Source organism: Nanorana parkeri, unplaced genomic scaffold, assembly GCF_000935625.1.
Source record: "Nanorana parkeri isolate BGI_ZX_2015 unplaced genomic scaffold, ASM93562v1 scaffold11, whole genome shotgun sequence".
Lineage (NCBI taxonomy): Eukaryota > Metazoa > Chordata > Amphibia > Anura > Dicroglossidae > Nanorana > Nanorana parkeri.
In genome coordinates, this window is record NW_017306279.1 from 2,303,411 (window position 1) to 2,324,268 (window position 20,858).

Below are 20,858 nucleotides of genomic sequence, written 5' to 3' on the forward strand. Positions count from 1 at the left end.
TCTCTGTCGGCCCGCGTAGAGGCCCTGGAAGCGGACGCACAAATGACCACCACTCGCCTGATGTCCATGCACCTCCGCCTAGACGACTCAGAGAACCGGAACCGCAGGAATAACAAACGCCTGCGAGGAATCACAGAGGCCACGTCAGGCATCCACCTGAGAGACAATGTGGTTGCCATTCTTAACGCCCTGCTGGGTAAGGCCCCTGACGCAGCCTTGGAACTTGACCGGGTCCACAGGGTCAACAGTGCGCACCCTCCTACGCCTTCTGTACTCAGAGATGTCTTATGTCGGGTGCATTTTTTTGCTGTGAAGGAGGAGATCATCAGGCAAGCTTGGCGACAAGGCCCCTCCGACTTTGATGGAGCGACCATCCGCATCTTCCCTGACCTTTCCCGCCATACTTTGCGTATGCGGCGTATGGTTCGTCCTGTGTTGGATCTCATCCGTTCCACATCTGCTACCTACCGCTGGGGCCACCCGTTCCACCTAATCGTGCGGCGAGATGAGTCTACCTTTCATCTGCAATCACCTGACCAGCTTCCGGACCTGTTCCGCTTCTTGGATGTGGACTCTGTGGACGTCCCTAACTGGCTGGAATTCCCGGATGATCCCGCGGAGATGTCCTCCCTCCCTCCACGCATCCCACGACGAGCCAGAAGTCGGAACCGCTCCTCGCGAAGGGAACCACCAGCACAGCTCCCGGGGGGGTCATGAGCCTTGAACTGCCTACCGTATCCTTCGATGTTGCCATTTAGCTCCCCCCCCCGGAACTCACCCTCTGCCACGACCGTCCAGGTTTACTACTGCCCCCTCTTTTTTAGTTGATACCTAACCTCTCTCTATTACAGGTCGTGCTGTTTGATATCTCTTGTGCGGGAGGGTGGGGTGACTGTTAAGAATATTAAGTTTGATAAGAATGTTGGGGGCCTGACCCTGGTCTCCTGTGTCCCTCATGCTCCTTTAACTCTGTATACTTGCCCCTGCTCCCCTTGGTATACGTTTGCACACGCATTAGTGTAACTTACCTGCCTTGGTTGCCTTCGGCCGGGGAGGCGGGGGGTAGCTGACCCTTGGGTCTCCCGCCCCTCCCTGCCCGGGGGATGGAGGACCCATGGGGGATGGGGGAAGTTTGGGATTTACCTGGTTGCCCTGACCCATGGTCTTTAATTACACCACATGACTGCCCGCTGCTCCTTGGGCTTTCTGTTCTGTTTTGTTTTGATATGTTTTATCGTTAACTCCCACCTCTCTACCCTTGCCCCCTCCCCTCTTCCTCCCTGATCTCTCCCCCTTCCCTTCTGGGCCTTGAGCGATACATTCTTCGCTCCCCGCTTGCCCCTTGAATTGGGCCCCTACTGCCTTAACGGAGATGGCCCCGCTGCGTCTCACCACATTTAATGTCAAAGGCCTGGGCGCCCCTGAGAAGTGGTCCAGACTCCTGGTAGACCTGAAGAGGGCGGGCACACAAGTGGCCTTTCTTCAGGAGACCCATTTTAAATTTGACAAGGTGCCGAAACTCCAGAATAGGGATTTCCCGACTTCCTACCACTGTCCGTCCCCCATCGCCAGGTCCAAAGGGGTGAGTATCCTGCTCTCAAGATCAGTGGCTTGGACTTTTAGAGACCTTAGAAGTGACCCGGAGGGTAGATACTTGCTTGTCAAAGGCCTGCTCGGGGACACCATGGTCACCTTGGTGAACCTATACCTCCCCAACTCAGACCAAGTCGCTTTCCTAAACCGCGTAATGCCACTTATCCTTGAGTTCGAGGAGGGTATACTGTTGGTTGGAGGTGACTTCAACTTTGCGCTTGACCCCCTCATGGACGTATCACGCACAGCTTCCCACCTCCCCTACTCTCGCCTTCGTAAACTCAAATCTGAATTACATCTCCTTCAACTGACTGATGTGTGGCGCATCATGCACCCACAAACAAAAGACTATACGTTCTACTCCTCCGTGCACAATACCTACTCGCGATTAGATTACTTCTTCCTCCGCCACAAAGACCTCTCTTTAGTTGTAGATACGTCCATTGGGGACATCCTACTCTCTGATCATGCTCCAGTCCACATGGCTTTGGAACTCCTCCCCCATGTCCCCAGATCCCCCTCGTGGCGTCTAAACGAGTCGTTACTGCAGGACCCGGAAATCCGCTCCGAACTAGAATCCGCAATCCTCTCCTATTTCGCTGAAAATAGCTACCCGTCCCTAGAACCCACGATCGTATGGGAAGCCCATAAATGCGTCGTCAGGGGAGTCTTGATCAGACATGGTGCCCGCAAGAAACGGGAGAGAGGGGTGAGAGTAGCCCAGTTATTCACCAGACTCCACACCCTCGAACGTGTACATAAGAAGTCCTTAGCGGCCACCCATCTCCAGGAGTTGGTTTCCCTCAGAACGGAACTAAATGACCTCCTTCTCTCTAATGTGAGGCAAGGACTCTTGAAGGGCCGCCGCACCCTGTACGAACTGTCTAACAAACCAGGTAGATGCTTGGCCGCGGCTCTGCGGGGCTCCCGTCAGATGACACTCATTCCCCACATCATGTCCAACACTGGCACGAAATTGACCTCGTCAAATGCTATGGCCAGGGAATTCCAGACTTACTATAGCTCGCTGTACAACCTTAAAACCAGTCCTGGTACATCCCCCACCCCCCCCGACAGTGCAACCATGACGCGTTCTCTCAGTGAATCAGGGATGCCCACTCTATCTCCTGAGGTGCGTGACCAACTAGAAACTCCGATCTCCCAAGGGGAATATGATCTAGCACTCAAGCAGGCTAAATCGGGCAAGGCTCCTGGCCCTGACGGTTATACTCTGCCCTATTATAAAACCTTCTCCAATATCGTTTCCCCTCACTTTTTGGATGCATATAACTCCCTCCTATCGGGCTCCTCCCTCCCTAGTGACTCCCTCCGAGCCCACATAGCGGTCATACCCAAACCAGGCAAAGACCCCTCCCAATGCAGCAGCTATCGCCCCATAGCTCTCCTCAACCTAGACTTGAAGATTTTCGCCAAAATTTTAGCTAATAGATTGCTCCCACATATTCCTGGTCTGGTGCACCTGGATCAAGCTGGTTTCGTCCCGGGACGGGAGCCGAGGGACAATACTACCAGGAGAGTCCTACCCAACATTCCTGGCCAAGTGGGAAAGCGACTTACACACCTCCTTTACACCGGCTCAAAAGGACCGTATCCTACATCTAGCACATCACTCCACTATTGCATCCAAGACCCAGGAGCTAGGTTACAAAATAGTATCTAGATGGTACCGAGTCCCAACAGCTCTCCATATGATGTACCCTCAGGTTCCACCTACATGCTGGAGGTGTCAGAGTGCCCCGGGCACGTTAATACACACATTCTGGTCCTGCCCTCTTTTACTCCCATTTTGGCGAGGGGTGATTGCCACCATGAGGGACCTGGTGATGGTGGACCTGACGGACAACCCCGCAGCATGTCTGCTACACCTGAATGACATGTCCATGGGGAAATACAAAAAATCATTATCTCGACACCTCCTGAATGCCGCCTGACTATGTATCCCACTACTGTGGAAACAGCCTACTTGTCCCCCCCTCAGTCTGTGGTTTGTCAAGGTCAATGAGATATATGTGATGGAGAACCTGACCTCTACGCTCCTGAACACTGAGGAATCCTTTCGGGATACTTGGAGACCCTGGGCCTCTTTCCAGGACGCAGATGCCTACCGCCAGGCCATGTCCACGACACCCTCCTAGGTCCGAGCGGGGAATGAAATGGAACGCTACTCTCTAGACCCATAACCTTGTTGCTCCTTCCCCCCCCCCAGTTCCCCTCCTTCTGGCTCTCTCCCCCTTATCTTACCCTATATACCCTTCTTCAATACCCTGACCCACACTCCCCGCCTTAGCCCATCCCCGTTAATGTCATATATAAGCAAACCATTGACATATGTGTTTTGGAGTGATAGAAACTGTCAGCCTATCTGAGTTTGCTTACCAAGGCCGACTGCCCCAGTACCTGTGACCGTGTTAGACCTATACCACACTGTTGTTTTATTACCTGATGTCCGATTGTATTGAACATGCGGTCTGTTGTTTTCCACTTACTTTTCAAATGTGATGCGTAAGGTCCTCAAGGCCACACAACGCTTGTTATGTTGGGCTGGCTAGCCCTCTCATGCTCTCAATACATGTAATGAGATGACTGTACTCCCCTACCCCGAATGTGTATCGCGGAAGTTGTTATATTGTTGAGACACTGTCTCCTTATGTTATTGTACCTTTCTGTGTATAATAAAGCTGATTCTTGATTTAAAAAAAAAAAAAAGTCTGAATGTGATTGGTTATACAAGAATATAAAGATAAAGCGCAAGCTTCAGCAAACACACTCCTACTGAACCTGTAAGGTGCCCCCTGAATTCTTGCTGCAGAGGATTACAGAGACCTCAGAATAATATAAACAGAGTACATTTTGTAATTAAGGAAAAGCTGCAGTGCTTGTTGAAAAGCTTTCGTTTACTACTGATTGATTTTTACTTGCTGTTTGGAATTGCTTCTTGATATCTGCAAGTTTATTTTTTAAAAATACGTAAGCTTATACACAGAGGGTCAGTCATTTATATATGGTTAATATAATAAAATGTTCCTAAAAATGTCTGGAGGCTTGCATGCTACACAGGAATCCATATATAACACAATATATATAACACTGTATTCTCAGCACCCCAATGATAATGTTAAGCTTTCTCTGGGTTTATGGATCCATTTCCTCTTAAAACGTTAGGTATTTGCCTTTTCTTTTTTTTAAAGATATATTTAAAATACATAGCACAAGCTTAAAATGAGAATGAAAAGGGGAAACAACATGGACTTGTACAAATAAAATAAATTCAAATAATAAGTAAATCATTAATTCTATAGTGCACACATTTAAACATGGTTTATACAAGGCACAGACATTCATTACTATAAAGTTGTGACAATGTTCTTGATAAACACAAAAATGATTTTGTCACTATAATCCAAAACCATTTTTTGCATTATGTTTCCATTTTTAGGAGACACAGATGAGCAATTTGTGCCCCCGCCACATGAATATATATTCTAAGTAAATGTATACCGCCCTTACAATGCTGTAAATCTATTTCCTCTCCACAATCAGATAGCAGTGACAGCTTTCAGTGAGATGCTAGTCTATGTACAGCGTGTTTCATGAGGAATATAGCTGGCTAGCTTCCTTCTCTTCAGACACACACACACACACACAACACACTCTGCCTATTGAATCTGTAGAACACTGAAGATCTTACTATTTTTTTTTCTAAGCAGGGGCATATCAATGAGGCACAGATATGTATTCAGGCTCTGCATGGTTGAGCACACTGTTCAATAGTGCTGGCTCACACGATATCAGGGCGAGTTATCACTTCCCATGAAGGCACTCTTATCACCAGGGCCCAGAGAGGTGGCAGCAAATCGCAGCCTTTTCATTTTCAAGGCAGTTCTGCTGAACATTCAGGCTTCAAAGATTCACACTTCCAAAACTCTATAAGAGTTTGTGAACGCTCAATTTGCCAAAACGGTTTACAGTGTAATTGGGCACCGTACCTGTGTCCATGAGATAGCGGAGGCGGTTCTCCACCAGCGCGGCACGGGTGTCAATTTGATTCTGCTCGTTCTCTAGGGCTGCCAATTCTCCAACTACATACTGACTGGTGTCTTTGAACCCTTTCTGTATTAGGAGAAAAAGAGAAGGAGAGAAAGAACAAATAAAAGGGGAGACATCACTTGTAAGTTGACTTTTTCTTTCTTGCGATCATTTAGAAAAGCACTTACACGGCCAACAAAGCCCAGAACACACCACTCTCAAGTGCCCAAAGAGTACAAAAATATATAGTGATATTCTATCAAATACTGGAGGGCTGGCTCTTCACCTGATATTTCTACACTTATCTTATCTAAGGAAACTGAGTTCTGAGCTGGTTATACCTGATAAAATGATATATATTTGGCTTCTGTCTTTCTCTGTCTGTCTAAAGGATTAAGAAAAACAATTATGTCATGAACTTGCAATTTTTAAAGTTTCCACGTGAAGACCAATTGCTTTCAGATAATGTTGTTTAGACCAAATCGGTTAGTGATTTCCCTATACGTTGCAAGCGAATTTCAGCTTTGTTAACAAGCAGACTAGATTAAAAAAAAAATCGAATTGTACAATGCCCATATCTGCTTGTCTAGGCAAATGATGTTCAATACATTTTACTGTTTCTTTCCACGATATGAAAATTCAGTTTGGACCCAAATTTCCTACAAAACAGCTAATAACCAAAAAACGTAGAACTTGGTTAATGTGGCTTCTACATGAACAAAAGCCACTTAAGTCTAAAAATGTCAAAAGGGTGTTTTGGGAATAATTTTAAAAGTGTTCAAAGAAAAACAAACAGCCTTATCTAGTAAAGAGTTCTTAGACATCCAACAATTGAAGACCATAACGTTCACCATAACACTGTTTTTTTTACACCCAGCAAAATTCCCCCTTCTGACACATTTTGTTTAAATGAGAGCTAAGCAGTAGTGTTATCTGTTGAAAAAAAGCTAATGCAAGCCACAGTTACTACTATGGGAAAAAAAAGCTACATTAAGTCATAAATACTACCATGAAAAAATTCAATAAGGGAGGTAACAATATAACCTTAGATTAGGGATGTTCAGATACCAGTTCAGATACTAGTGCCGATACTTGGCATCTTCACAAAAACTACCAGGGTTGCAGCTGGTACCTTGCTCTGGCGCTCCACCACTGTCCTGAAATCATTAGTCTGTATTGTTTCAGAAAAACTGTCACATGACAAACAAAAATGTATCAGTACTCAGTATCTGTGAGTACTTGCGCAAGAATCAGTACTTGTACTTGAAAAAATGGTATCGGTGCATCCCTAATATATATTTATAAAAAAAAAATTCATACATTAAAACAGGGATGCACAAATCCCAGGAGCCCCGTATGTCCCTTAAAAATGACAGCTGCGTCCTAACTTTTGATTTTTTTTTCTAGTCTCGGAGCTGGAAAAGTATCTGTACTTATAACGAGTATGGTACTTGCTATCTGAACATCCCTACCTTAGATGATCACATATAGGCAGAGGTGGTGAATTTTCTTAGTATTTCGGCAGGTATTCAGCAGGGTTGCTTACACACATGCTGGTTTACAGCCGTTTAAGTCTAGTGTTCCCTACAATATGGTAATCGAAGTTTGTGAAATTTATGGCCATTTTGCTTCTCTTTCCAAGCTATCAGGCAGGCGGCACATAAAGCAATGCATGCCTATGAGTGTTCTGGGTTCCAATCCAGAAATCAAATATATCTACTTTAAAATGTGATCTGCCAGCATGTTTAAATGTACCCACAGATGGGAGCATTACCCAATCATAAAGATATTCATATTATGTGCACCAGCCATAGACACCCTGGTTAGTATTTGTAAATGAATGTTTGCCAATCACTACTGTTTTCCCCAGGAATAAACCAGTACTGTGGAATGAGGGGCAAGCATGTTACCAATAAAGTAGGTCAGAAAGAAAATTCATCTATGCCTATGGCCACCTTAAAGGGCCAGTGCACTCAGGTGATAACTTAGGAATAGGTGCAGTCCTGTGGATTGAAGGATAAGCTAGCCCTATATATTATTCTGGGGACTCAAGAAAGGAGTTTTTGACATTATAGTTCCAGATCACACTGGAGTTTCACTCCTCCTTCGAAAGCTGGGGTGCTTTAACTGCTCTTTTTGTTTTCTCTCTAATAAAAAATTTAACAAAAAAAGAAAATCCTAAAAAAATGGGACTACATGTAACGTCCACAAAGTGGCAGCTCAGGGAACTCAAGTCCTGAGATCCTACCAGTCGCTGAGAGGTGTAGGAAAATGTTACACTAATTAACTCTTCAACATAAATAAGAAGTTGAAAATTAGTTTTGGGAGGACTGATCCTTAAACTAACACTTGAAAAAAATCAGATTTCAGATGCATTGCGCTGACTTTGTAAAGAAGCCAATTCAATGCAGCAATTTCATTTATTATGCACCTCAACAAAACTTTGATGGGACCAACTGTAAACAATGGACCCTGTCATGTCCATACATGTTGCCAGCTTTTAAAATACAACAAAATGCATGACAATACCTCTGCACTGAATGAGACCTTAAAGCTGAAAATTATACACTATGTGACATAGTCAAAATCTCCTTCAATTTATTGCACACCAGCAAAGTGCAGCGAGGCTGCTACTGTATATTTCATGTAAGGAGAGGAGGCACATGAGGACTACGCACTGTAGAATATAATCTTGTTTACGCACACAGCTGGCTAGAACAGAAGTGCTAAACACCGGTGTTATCCATCACTAAGACAGCGGTTTCACAAAGCACTGCTGACTGTTCTGTCATGTTTAACATTACCAATCTGAATTGTTGGGACAGGCCTATTAGGAAATCTGATAAAGAAGGGACAATAGTTGGCTGGGACACATGCCTGATAGAGAAAGCAAAATGGTCACAGCTTGTTGTTTGCTGGTTCACTAACATGAGAACCTTTTGTAACCACCTGGCTCAAACAAATGGTAGCCACTTTTGTGCTTGAGCGTAACTAACATTAACAAAGGCAGCATATAGTCCTCTAACTGTCACTGTGTAAAGACATGCAGCAAATTGTACTTCAACAGCAATGCATCTGTCCCATGTATAACATTCTCTCCAATATATAAGAAGCCATGACACATTCATTTTCAGAAACAGTAAAAGTAGTATAGTCCAAAGCAAACTGAGCTTATTCAGTAAGCCTGGCCACACACATTACAATCTCTTATAGCTTTTCCAACAACTGTGCAGTGACAAGGACTACCTGACAGGATGTAATTCATTGTTAAGGTAGACCCTTGAAATACATAGTTGTTGGTAAAACTAAAGTAGACTGTGGAGAGATAGCAATTGTACCATCAGGTGTAAATGCATGTGATCAGTTTTAGACAGAATAAAGTGGGAAATGCAAAAACTCTCAGCAACCAATGAACTCCCATTGTAGTCTGGATTGGATATGGGTTACAGCATAGAACTGTTGCGAAAGTATCAGTGGCCCACAATTCTCAGATAAAGTTATAAACTTTATGAGTGTTATAAAATAAATTGGGGCTGATATACTAAATCAATAGAGCATGTTTACTTTGCAAAGTGAATTTTCCCTTAGCTTGGTAAATGTTTTGTTCTAATTTAACTTCGCAAATATCCACATGCAAGGTAATAATAAAAAAGTCACCCAATCATGTCCAATGAAAATAATAATAAAAAACAAAACATTTTGCCTGCACATGATTGGTTGATTAAAGTCAGCATCGCTTTACTTCATTCACAAAGGGAAAATGTCCTTGCAACAGCCTATGATGCTTTGGCAAATAAACCCAATTTTGTTATTTATTAATTTACTAATTAGACTGCAGCACAAATTAAGCAAATATAATGTATAGGAAATGTATTGCAAATTCTGCCCCATGTATCAGATGACTAGAAAAGATCATATAATTATGTAATCTCAAAGGTATTCTATCATGCTGCCGCAAAGTCACATATATTTGCTTAAAGTCAAGACTTCTTTGTAGTTTTGATTGAAAATATTTACAAAGCTGTACAAGGTTAAAATTGCCAGTGCCACTAATCAAAGGGCCATATAGCAATTAGAAGAGGTTTTTAGAGGTCCAATTGTTGTTTCCCTTCATGGCAATAATGGAACTACAATACAGGACACATCATGCCAGCAAAGAACATGTGCCATTAAATATATACTGTATCTATGTAAATATCTCTAGCGAAGTTATTTAATAAACATTCTTCATGAGATGAATCCTGATTTTCCTAAACTTTTCCAGTTTCCGGACCCGAATATAACACACAGATAATAAATCATCAGTTCAACATTTTAGTTATTATAATTTTTGGTTTCAATTAATGTTTTATATTTGCAATCTAAAGAGGTATTAAGAAAAAATTGGGATATAGCATATATGAAATAAACAGCACATTAATATAGCTAATGCTTTTTATGCAAAGTGCTACATTTTAATAGTTGCCATAATCAAAAGAGCACGTTGGATCTATTTCTGTTTTCATGGGTATATTACAAAGTTAAGCTGTATTTTGCTTCATCAATTTATTGGCAGTTTACAGCACTTTTTCGCCCCCCATGTTCTAGGGCAGTGGTGGCGAACCTTGGCACTCCAGCTGTGCAAAAACTACATATCCCAACATGCATCTGCCTCTGGGAGTTATGTATGTGGCTGTCAGAGCCTTGCAATGCCTCATGGGACTTGTAGTTCCAAAACAGCTGGAGTGCCAAGGTTCGCCATCACTGTTCTAGGGCTTTAAATCCCCCCACTTAACAAGGGTCTCTCTCTCTCTCTCTCTCTCTCTCTCTCTCTATATATATATATATATATATAAATCCAAAGAGTGAATGAATGTGAATGTAAGTGTTTCTGTCTGTGAATAAAGTGACAGTGCAATGTCGGAACAAATCTCTTAATATATAAAGACAAGAAAGTTAATTTGTCAAATTAACCAGCAGTGAATTGCCACGGTCAAACTTGGGCTGTGCATGCTGGGAAATACACAAGTTCCAGTGTGTTTTCCCTCCATCCGTTCCCACAGAGCTGTCCATCAAACGCTGCTTTCTCCCCGCGGTCTATTAAATATTTCCCTCACAAATCAATTTTACACATGATCAGCCCATACTCCTACTGAGCTGAACCTCCCTGTTAATTAAGTGAAGAAATTACCATATATATTATATTAATGCAAACATCATTCAGCTGGTAATTCACGGCTGATCTGGATAATGGAAAGGTTGAACACCCATTAACCCAAGCCAACAAAATGGGTTGGCTGGAACATTCGAGCAGGTCTCCTGTGACATGTCCCTCTAACTGCAGCACTGCAGTATCTCATATTGTAATAATTAAAATCAATACTGGCATCTATGGGAGGGAGGTGCCCTCAAAGGCAACACCTAAAAATAAAGGCAAGGGGTTGTGAATGGGGGAAATTCATTTTTCTTTTATCTCACTATTATCACCTTGGTGCAGACTAATTCAGCAAGTGTGCCCCTCTTACAGAGAGTTGAATGCACCAGAGATTAAGATCTCCAGAGAGGAATAAAAAAAATTATAACATCTCATTTTAAAAAATTGAAAGCACAATTTTCCCATGCATTTGAGAATTATCAGCAATCATTAAACAGGACAGAAGGAGGAGGGAGTAAAATACATTTAGCACTTCATCTTCTGAGGGCTTCTTCTGGGTCTCAGTTATCACTGCTCCTTCATTCCCTCTTTTTGTGTCTTCTTGCATTGATCTCTGTCTTTTCATCTCTTAAAAATAAATAAACAAAAAGAGAGAAAGTCTGTTATATTCTGGGTTGAGAACAGGGGTGATAGACAAAACCTAAAACGCAAAGCTATGAGTCTGATGGGCTTCTGCAATATAAAGTAATGATGAGAAGCAGAGTACAGTAACTCAAAGCAACAGGCTCGAGGAGAAAAAAAAATAAGATAAAAATAAAAACCAAAACAACTCAAAACGTGATTATGGGCAAAATGCCTAAATTCCCTTTGTTGCAGTTTGAACAATTTAGACCCAACGCAAGGTAGGAAAGATTACATTAAAACCATAGGGCATAAAAGATGGAAGAAAACTACTTGACAGGTTACAGACTTCTATTAAGCTGGTGACAAAAGACAATCTGACTGTAAAATGTGTACAATTTCAAGATTTAACAAGGACTATGTAGCAAGGGCTTGTTAAAAAAAAATGTATTCAGTTTACAGCCTTGTCTACAGACAAGTGCTCAATCTACATTGCTGTTGGTAGATCTAAAGCTCCATACATGCCACAATCTGACTGTGCAATCTCCTTTAGATTGACCAAAACTATGCAATATAAAGACCAACGTAAAAATCTATTTAATTTGTATGTAGTCAGGTAGGCCCATCCACTAAATGACAGTTTCTAGGTTTAAAGGAGATTGAACAAGCAGATTGTAAGGTGTATGCCCAGCTGATTCCCCTTTCTAAGTGCAATAGGTGAGTCAGATGTGGCAGTGCTTGTGATGGATAGTACAGAGCAGTACATGAACACAGGTCATTCTCAACAATGGTCCTGAGCTATATAAAGGAGCAGGGCAGCTTAGTAGCTAAACACATACATATAACAAAGTGGAGAGAGTACATGGGTAAAATATACAATACCAAATCACAATAGAAAGGAGGTGTTTAAACAGTGGACACCTGGAAGTAGGGAGGTGGGGGCACAACTGACAACGTTCCAGGGTGAATACCCTTTTATCTAGTCATGTTTAGGTTGGAACTTGACTTGATCAAGGGATATTAACCACAAAATGTTCTTTTTTTGTACTGCCTTGTATAACAGATTATTGTATACTATTTATGTGACATGATTTTGATATAATCTGTTGTGTGCTGATTCTTTTACTTATTATTTAAGGCAGAATGGGGCCATAAACAAGGTAGCAGCTTTGGACCTCCATCCCTTCGACATTGACATGGAAAAGGATTGAAACATGCACAAAGAAGCTGTGCTATTTGAATTTTCTGTACTGGCATGATGCTGTCCTCCCCCACTGCCTACAAGAGCATTCTGCCTTCTGAAAACGTGGACAGGTGCATAGCTTTGACCCAACGATCTCCCTGTTTTACTGCAAACGCATTAAGGTAGCATCTATACATCATAGTGTATGAGAGTGTGTGTGTGTGTATATACAGGTGAAACTCGAAAAATTAGAATATCGTGCAAAAGTTCATTTATTTCACTAATGCAACTTAGCCGTCTACCAGGAGATTTTGGAGCACTTCATGCTTTCTTCCGCAGACGCGCTCTATGGGGATGCTGACTTCATTTTCCAGCAGGACTTGGCACCTGCCCACAATGACTGTAAGATTCCAGCTCAATTTTCCTTACAGTTAAGTCTTTGTTGATTACAACAGGATTTTTGAAACGATCTGAAGGTTTGCGTAGTCAGACAACTGGAGCAAAAAAGGAGATGATGCTCAGACTAAAGTTAATTTGTTCATATGAAAACAGAATGGTATTGGTTGGTTGGTATCCATGGGAAACAGCACAACTTCTAACTCAATTTCATTTGTCAGTCCAGTGGTTCACGTAAAAATATTCTCACATGATCATGGAAAACTAGTAACTGGTAGAATGATGATGTCATTATAGAAGGTTTCTAAGGAGCACAATACACTGCTAATTGTGCATGGTAAGTCTGCATGCTTATTAACAAGCTTGCATGCCTAAAAGGGCTCACAACCTTGGAGGTAATGAGTTAAAAATGATTCTGACAACATACATTTGCATGGTCACACTAGAAATGTTTATAATTATGTTGTAGTAGCTAGTTTTGTACATCCTCAGCCTGTCAGCTTTTCAAGCGGACCGGATGCCCAATGCTAGTCTATGGGCAGCCGTGTCTAAACAGATGAACGTCCGTTTACACCGGCTATCCCTGATTCCAGCCAGGTCCAGAAAAACAAACATAACAGTGTTCCGTTTCAACGAACCTGACCATGCTTGATCAGGGGTAATCCCATTTACACCTGATTCCCCATAGACCGACATGGGGTCTGGTCATTTAAGCTTTTTTGTCCATCGCAAGATGGAGGAAACAAAATGGACAGACAAGGATGATACGGTAACAAACTATCCGTACTGCTCCGATCAGGAGGGGATCCGTGAACAGATCCTTTCCTGATCAGATGGCCTAAAAAGGAAAATAGTAGCTGCTACATTTATTGTAAACATAAATTAAATAATGTAGCACTTGAATATACCGTATTTTTCCGTGTATAAGACTCTACTTTTTCATAAAAATGTTTACCTAAAAATAGAGGGGGCGTCTTATACACGGGGGCCGAGAGCAGAACCCCGGTTGCGAAACTGCCGATACCACTGCAAACTAGCCTCACGAGTGAAACTTCGGATTGCAGAGACAAGATAAGTGCATAAAAATATAGTAGGGAAAGCCTAAAATCCCTGTCAGGTTACTTTTTGCCGTCTAGCTCTAGTTGGGGAGACTACCCCTTACTTCCAGTCCATGGGAGACAATTTTGCCAAGATTAAGGGAATTGACCTTTCAACCTCTAGTTATCACAAGAACAGTATCCTATTGAATATTTGTCCTCATCTCTTGATGACAACTCTAAAATATTGTATTTCCCCTCATTCTCCATCTTAGTGAGAGTGGTCAATAGCACAAATGGAGGAGTCTCCCCAGTAGGAGAGACAGACAGCAATAAAAGCCTGAGAAGGGGTCTAACCTTTTCACATCCTATCGAAACCTAAAGAAAATTCAATAAATAGAAGTAACGTTTCCTGGAAACCATTAACATACCACAGACTGATTTTACCCACTGCCTGAATTTTAAATAATTTTCCCCTAAAAAGCTCATAACTATATTAATATATAGTAACAAATTGTACACTTAAAAAATAAACTTGCAAAGAAAGTGAAGGGTTGCCTCCATCTGCTAAACTTTCAGCAGAACATTTTTATGAAGTAAAGTGTATTCATCAGACGATTGATATCAATTGCAAAGCTTGTCCCAGCTAATCTCTCCCTCCTTCCCTGCAACCTTACCAGGGAGGGATTCTATCGCTATATAGTCCCACTGACTTGTACAACAAGAAGAACTAGTTTCTAATTTTATGCCCATTCAGATAAAGCACTAATGCTGTATGAAGTCTGAAAAGGTAGGATTAGAATACAACCCCACTGAACTGCATTTCATCAGCAATACCTTTCCGAAGCAAGATTTGTAGGTAAGCCCTTTACTGCGACAATTGTTTTTTTTTTTCCAGGGCTTCCAATGCTAATACTGGTAGCAAATTCAAATGGGTCTATCAACATGAAAGATCCCAGAAGGCTAAACCGCAGCAGTGTGTGGGAGCTGCAGATACCAAGGTTCTGTGTACCAAACAAATATTTCATTTTACACCTAATCTTTTATTATTTTTATTAAGTGTTTTGAACGTAAATAGGGGAAGGCTAAGATGCATGACTAATAACTAGGCCTGCTGAATGCTGAAACTGGTTATCAAAAGCTACCAAGACTTTGCCCTTCCTCTGCATTGAGACAATCAATAATGAGCCCAGCTTATTCTCCAGCCTGGAGGAGGCTGGGGATGCTTGAGCCTCTGGGGAGGGTAACAGTTTATTCTTCCCTACAATACACAGGGCTGCGTTTATCAACATACAAAACTGAATTCTATTATAAATGCTGATGCACAAAGCAAAGCCAAGTCCAAACCACTCCCCTGAGAGCATCAAGGTACTCCTTGGCTGTAGCATTCAATATTCCTATGAAAAGTGGAAGAGTAATTAAAACGTTTGTGATGCTTCACTACTTAAACACATGGTCATCAATGCTGCTTAAAGTGCACCTGTCGTTTTGACACAGAAAATCGTCTGCAAAAGGTCCAGGATAGGGAAAGGCAAACATTGCACTAGTTTCATTACTATTATGGTTTTAGTCTGTTTTGAATGCAATATTAAACCCAATTTTGCTTTAATAATTAATATAATGCTTTGCAGTAGGAGGAAGTGGGTGGATACTGTACTTGTTCCATTCAGGTTTTACTGCTTTTTGAAAGGGTCCTGTTTAAGACCTACTCTAGTCTCATTTGTCCCACTACTGGTTTCCTTTATGATCATGACATTCTTAGCAGGTCAGTCTGTGAAAGGGTTAAGTGCGACAGACCCTTCTGTCATTCTGCACTTCAGAACATCTTTGTGACACCAATCTACATTTTACAGCTCACGTTGGCACTGGTGGCAACCATGCCCCATCTCTCAAAAAAGTGGTGATGTTTCCAGGACAGATAATGCACTACACATGTAGGGGTCTCCACTACCCTAAAACTAGCAATAAAGTAGGGAACTAAACTAGACTAGGGAACTAAACTAGAGTAGGGAAATGGCAGCCTGCAGCAATGGATGACAGCCAAAGCAATAAAAGGTAGTGGCCACCAGGTAAAGTTCCCTTTCAGGACAGAAGGATAGACTTGGAGCTTAGATAGCCCCCTGACAATTCCCAAAGGACAACTCCCAAAGACCTATGATGCTTTTTCAGAAAGGGCTCAATTTTCTAAATCCTGGCGTCTGTGCAGTAGTTTTTTTTAGCTGTGTAATCACATGTTGTCTTGCACAAATCAGCCCTCTGCTGCAGGCTCTCACAAAGGTAGATGTCAGAAAGTTTCAATGTCTTAACAGCCTAGTGAGTGATCACCGAGGGAGAATAAGAAAATGCTCTTTTCTGTCTGCATCAGACCGATAGCATTATCTCTAGAAGCTTCTCTCAGGCCTAGATTTTGTGACTGAAGCCCAAAGACATCTTTTTTTTTTCTATGATAAATAGTATAAATCTTTCAAATTGGGAACCCATTTTGCAAGCAATAGCAGCACAGAGAAAGCATTGTTTCAGTAAAGACTCATTCATACTGTAGCCAACAGGGGGCGCTTGGCAGGAGGTCCAGAACCCTTGTCTAATAGCTCAGTTCCCATGTCAGCGGTTAGGGCATTTCAGCACCTTGGGAAAAAAACTATAAGCACTATAAACATATAAAAACTATAAACATTGCTGTACATGCTCTTCTTATCCAGCACAGTGTGAGCACAACCTAAAACAATCAGCGAAATCTTTGTAATATTTACAAACTGAATACTAAACCAAAATGCAAAGATACTAAACCATCACCATACCATCCCCCCAAAAAAATATTGCAATATAGTTTTGGGGAAATTCAGATATTAATATGTAATCTTATATGTCCCTATATCGCAAATTTGAGTAATACAATTAGCTTGTCTTGGTAAATAAAAATAAATAAATTTAAAAAACCTTAAAATCAACTGCTATCAAGTCCGATTAGCCACTAAATCCCATTTTAAGAATTCTTTGTATGGGAAAGACTTCTGCCACTTTACAAATGTATTCTGCTAAGCTCACTAATTCAGTTAGCCTTTTCAATTCATTTTATTAATCCTGAACTGGCTTAATTTTACATTAGAACAAACGCAGCTGGGAAACAAATATGTAGGCTGCGCTGCATACACACATACATAAACATACACGCACATGTGCTCCTGAAAATAACAAAAAAATTATAAAAAATAGAACATGTTTGACCCAAAACCTCTTTTGTTCTGAGCCAAGCTGAAAGTCTGCTGGTGCTAGACATACACACACTTTCATCACCAGTTTATTGGAACCGACAGAGTAAGGAAGCAATGAAAGTCATTGTTACCGAGACTTCAAAGGGCTCCTCTATCCAGGGGAAGGAAATCCTTTCAGTCAGCGATGGGGTCCCCTAACAACCCGCAGGTGGGTGAAAAGTTATACACAACTCAGAGTGCCTTAAAGCCTTCATATTACTGACAGGTTCTGCTTTCCTACCGCCTCCCACCCCTCTATTGCAGTGGACGTAGAACTAGTCTGAAGTACTCACTAAAAAACAGAACATTTTTTTAATTCAATTCCTCTATACTTAGACTGGATAAAAAAACAACGGGAGAATAAGAAAATCTAGAATACATTTTGTAGTGTGTTTTTGATGCGTTTAGGCTACAAATAAGATTTGCATGCAGGAAACTGCAACAAAGTAAGCAAATCCTATTTTTTAAAGGTGCACATAGCTGTGGTTTAAAGTAAAACTGTGGCTAGGCTAGAAACATTTAAATATTTACCTTACTATTCACAATATTATAAACATGATTTAAATGAGCTTTTAGACAAGCCCTACTGACCTCTGTAACTGCAGCTACCCTAGAGCAATTTGTCTCTAAGTTTACAGCAAAAACACTTTCACTTCCATTTCAGAAACTTAGTTCACCCTGCTCCTCCCTCCCAGCAGTGATTTGGCAGCCTGCTATCCTTCCAATCCATAATGTAAGGACAGAGCAGGTGCATAGGAAGAGGGTAGAACAGAGCGGTGAGACCTGACTTGAATAACTTAGTGATAGCACCTTTGCACACAGTACTGATGAACCCAAGAATTCAAAAGGTGTTGGGTCAACTGGTGGATGGCACCACAGAGTACAGGATATGTTGTCCACACAACATTCTGCTTCAGAATATCATATTTATTAGTATTCCTTCAGCATGACATATAAATGCAAGGTTTGGAACCCCGCAGGGCCCACTTTGCCTGACAAAGTGGCCCTGTAAAATTCTGAAACCCTGCATTTATATGTCATGCTGTAGGAATAACAATAAAGATGATATTCTGAAGCAGAATGTGTGCGGACAGCATATTCTGTAAACTAACTTGAATAACTTCAGTGCATCTCTTGTGAACTTGAGAATGAATTGCTCCACAGTGCCTGCTGCTACAGAGGTCATTAAGGCCTTGATTTAATGCTTATATACTGATTATTGGTAATATATGAGTATTTGAATGTGTAAACTCCAGCCATGGTTCTACTTAAAAGAATAGCTATATGCTTTAAAATAATTTAAATCTTAAATAATAATTTCAAATAGCTTTAAATCAATGACCTCTGCAGTCAAGGGTGTCCTGTACATTTAAAATAGGGATGCACCGATACTAGTATCGGTGCAGATACAGGGCATTTTCAAATACTTGATACATAGCGCCGAAGTGGGCGCTTTACATTTTTAAATGACTTCGGCTGTCTGAAGTCCCGCTCATCTTGGGGACCACGTGACAGCTATTGTTGGCAGTGCAGGTCTGGTGAGACCCAAACGCAGCCTTGGTGAGACCCAAATGCAGACCTGCTGAGATCTGCATGCAGCCTTGATGAGACCCAAATGCAGCCCTGGTAAGACGCCCCATGCAGCCCTGGTGAAACTGCACACAGCCCAGGTGAGCCGGTTGCTGGTTTCCATTCTCCATTGCTGAATAATCATGGATTGAGTTACAATTCTTCATAATTATAAAAAAATTGCCCTAAAATCAAATGTATTGTTTTAAGAAAAAGTACCGGTAATTGGTATCGGCAAGTACCTGAGGGAAAGTACTTGGTGTTTAAAAAATGGTATCGGTGCATTCCTAATTTTAAACATTGTGTATACATTGCATTACATGTTAGCCCATTGTGGTTTACCCACGCCCTGGCTGAAAAACTACTGCTGAGAGAAATCAGCACAGGCCTGCCCTTGATCTGGTAGGCCCCATACTAACGATCTGCCTTTGTCAGATCCTGCACATTTTATTAAACAGGTAAACTAACCCTTTAAGGCAAGAAAAAACCTTTCCAAAAAGTACATAGTAATACAGGCCAGAGTAAAGCTTTAAATGTACAGAAGGCTTTAACCTGGTACCCATGTCTGTAAGGATGCTTTCGAACCCCACTGAGTACCCACTGAAACAGCTAGTAACACCTCCAACAAACCTTTTTTATGTAGTAAATATCTTAAGGGAACTAGGATACCAAATGTACAGATGTGAAAACCCATAGATGACGGGAAGTGTGAGTGGATGGGCCTTAACTTTCTTTGTTCATGCTATATTCATATATTTTTCTTCAGACCTTATTGAAATGAAACAAGAAGGTTGCAATTGTACAACATTGTGTAAATATAGACCAGAAATTAGCACTTTGATATCATAGCAGCATGCTATGCGTGCTAGCAGTATTTTAATCACATTCTGCAAGGAAGAAACAATAATAAAAAATGTCATTTGTCACTCATGCTGTCTAAGCATTGTTCATATTGCACCCTTCATCAACTTATTTAAATAGAGTGATCCTTCCCACAAATAGAACAAGTGTAACTTATCTAAATATAAGACAATTTTGCCTCTGGTGAGTAGCAATGCATAAAGGCCAGGCTAAGTTAACCAACAGCCTGCCCCCCCCCCACCCTCCCTAGAAAAGTACTATTTAAATAACAAAAAAATTATTAGTTATGAGGCACTGAGGCATTTAACAGATGGGCACACTTGGTAGAATTTTAAAAATTAGAACATAGTAAAGCTGTAAAACAATTTTTTAGGTCAGATGTGGAGTACATATTAACTGGTCTTTCTCTGCCAATAAGGCAAGTCGAATTATATTATATCTGTTCCTACATTTAATTAGAGCATTTAAAATATTTAAATATAATTAAAAATACTCATGGCAGAAAATGCTATGATGTAGGAAACATTATATGATTTATTTTTTGTTGCTCTTTTTCAATTGGTAATTTTTAAAAACTGATCCCCATTAAAAATCTGCCCTCTATTTTTGATTAGGGGTTGAGATGGGGAGCAGGTATAACACTCAAGTTCGAAAATGTTATTATTCTAAAACTGGTTTATTTGGCTTGTTTTTGTGTAAGCCTGTAACGCAAATATGAAATAAAATAAAAAAATGCATTAACAGATTAGAAAATGCAAAATTGAATTCTAGGAAGCTACAATTCTGCGGAGCACAATCTCTATATTGGAATAACTAGCTAAGACAATACCCCAGCGACTCCAAAATGTGCCTGATGGAAAATAGTGGCCCATGTTTTTGCTCTATACTAATATGAAACTGCCTGTTTGCACCATTTATGGAACAATATGGACAAGTAAGAACCAGAAACAAATATATGGCATACTCATTTAATTGTTTTAAAAAAAGCAAAGAGCAGTTATGTAAAAAAAACCAAAGCAACTGGCCAGATGTTCAAGTGGCTGCTTTTTCAATAACTCTGCCTGGTTTGATTTTTAAGGAAACACTCTGGTCAAAAAGTAAAAAATAGAAATTAAATTATATCGTAGTATTTTAGCTTTTTCACAGGATTTCCGGTAGTGTGTAAG

At 41.1% G+C, this 20,858-nt stretch overlaps 1 protein-coding gene across 1 annotated transcript in view; it reads right to left on the reverse strand.

Annotated features, from left to right (window-relative positions):
• EHBP1 (EH domain binding protein 1) overlaps positions 1-20,858 on the reverse strand; it is a 362,056-nt gene that overhangs the window by 73,645 nt on the left and 267,553 nt on the right. Inside the window, 3 exon segments of the mRNA XM_018555921.1 lie at positions 5,601-5,724; positions 11,298-11,401; positions 12,959-13,072. Coding sequence (XP_018411423.1) covers positions 5,601-5,724; positions 11,298-11,401; positions 12,959-13,072 — 342 coding nt within the window.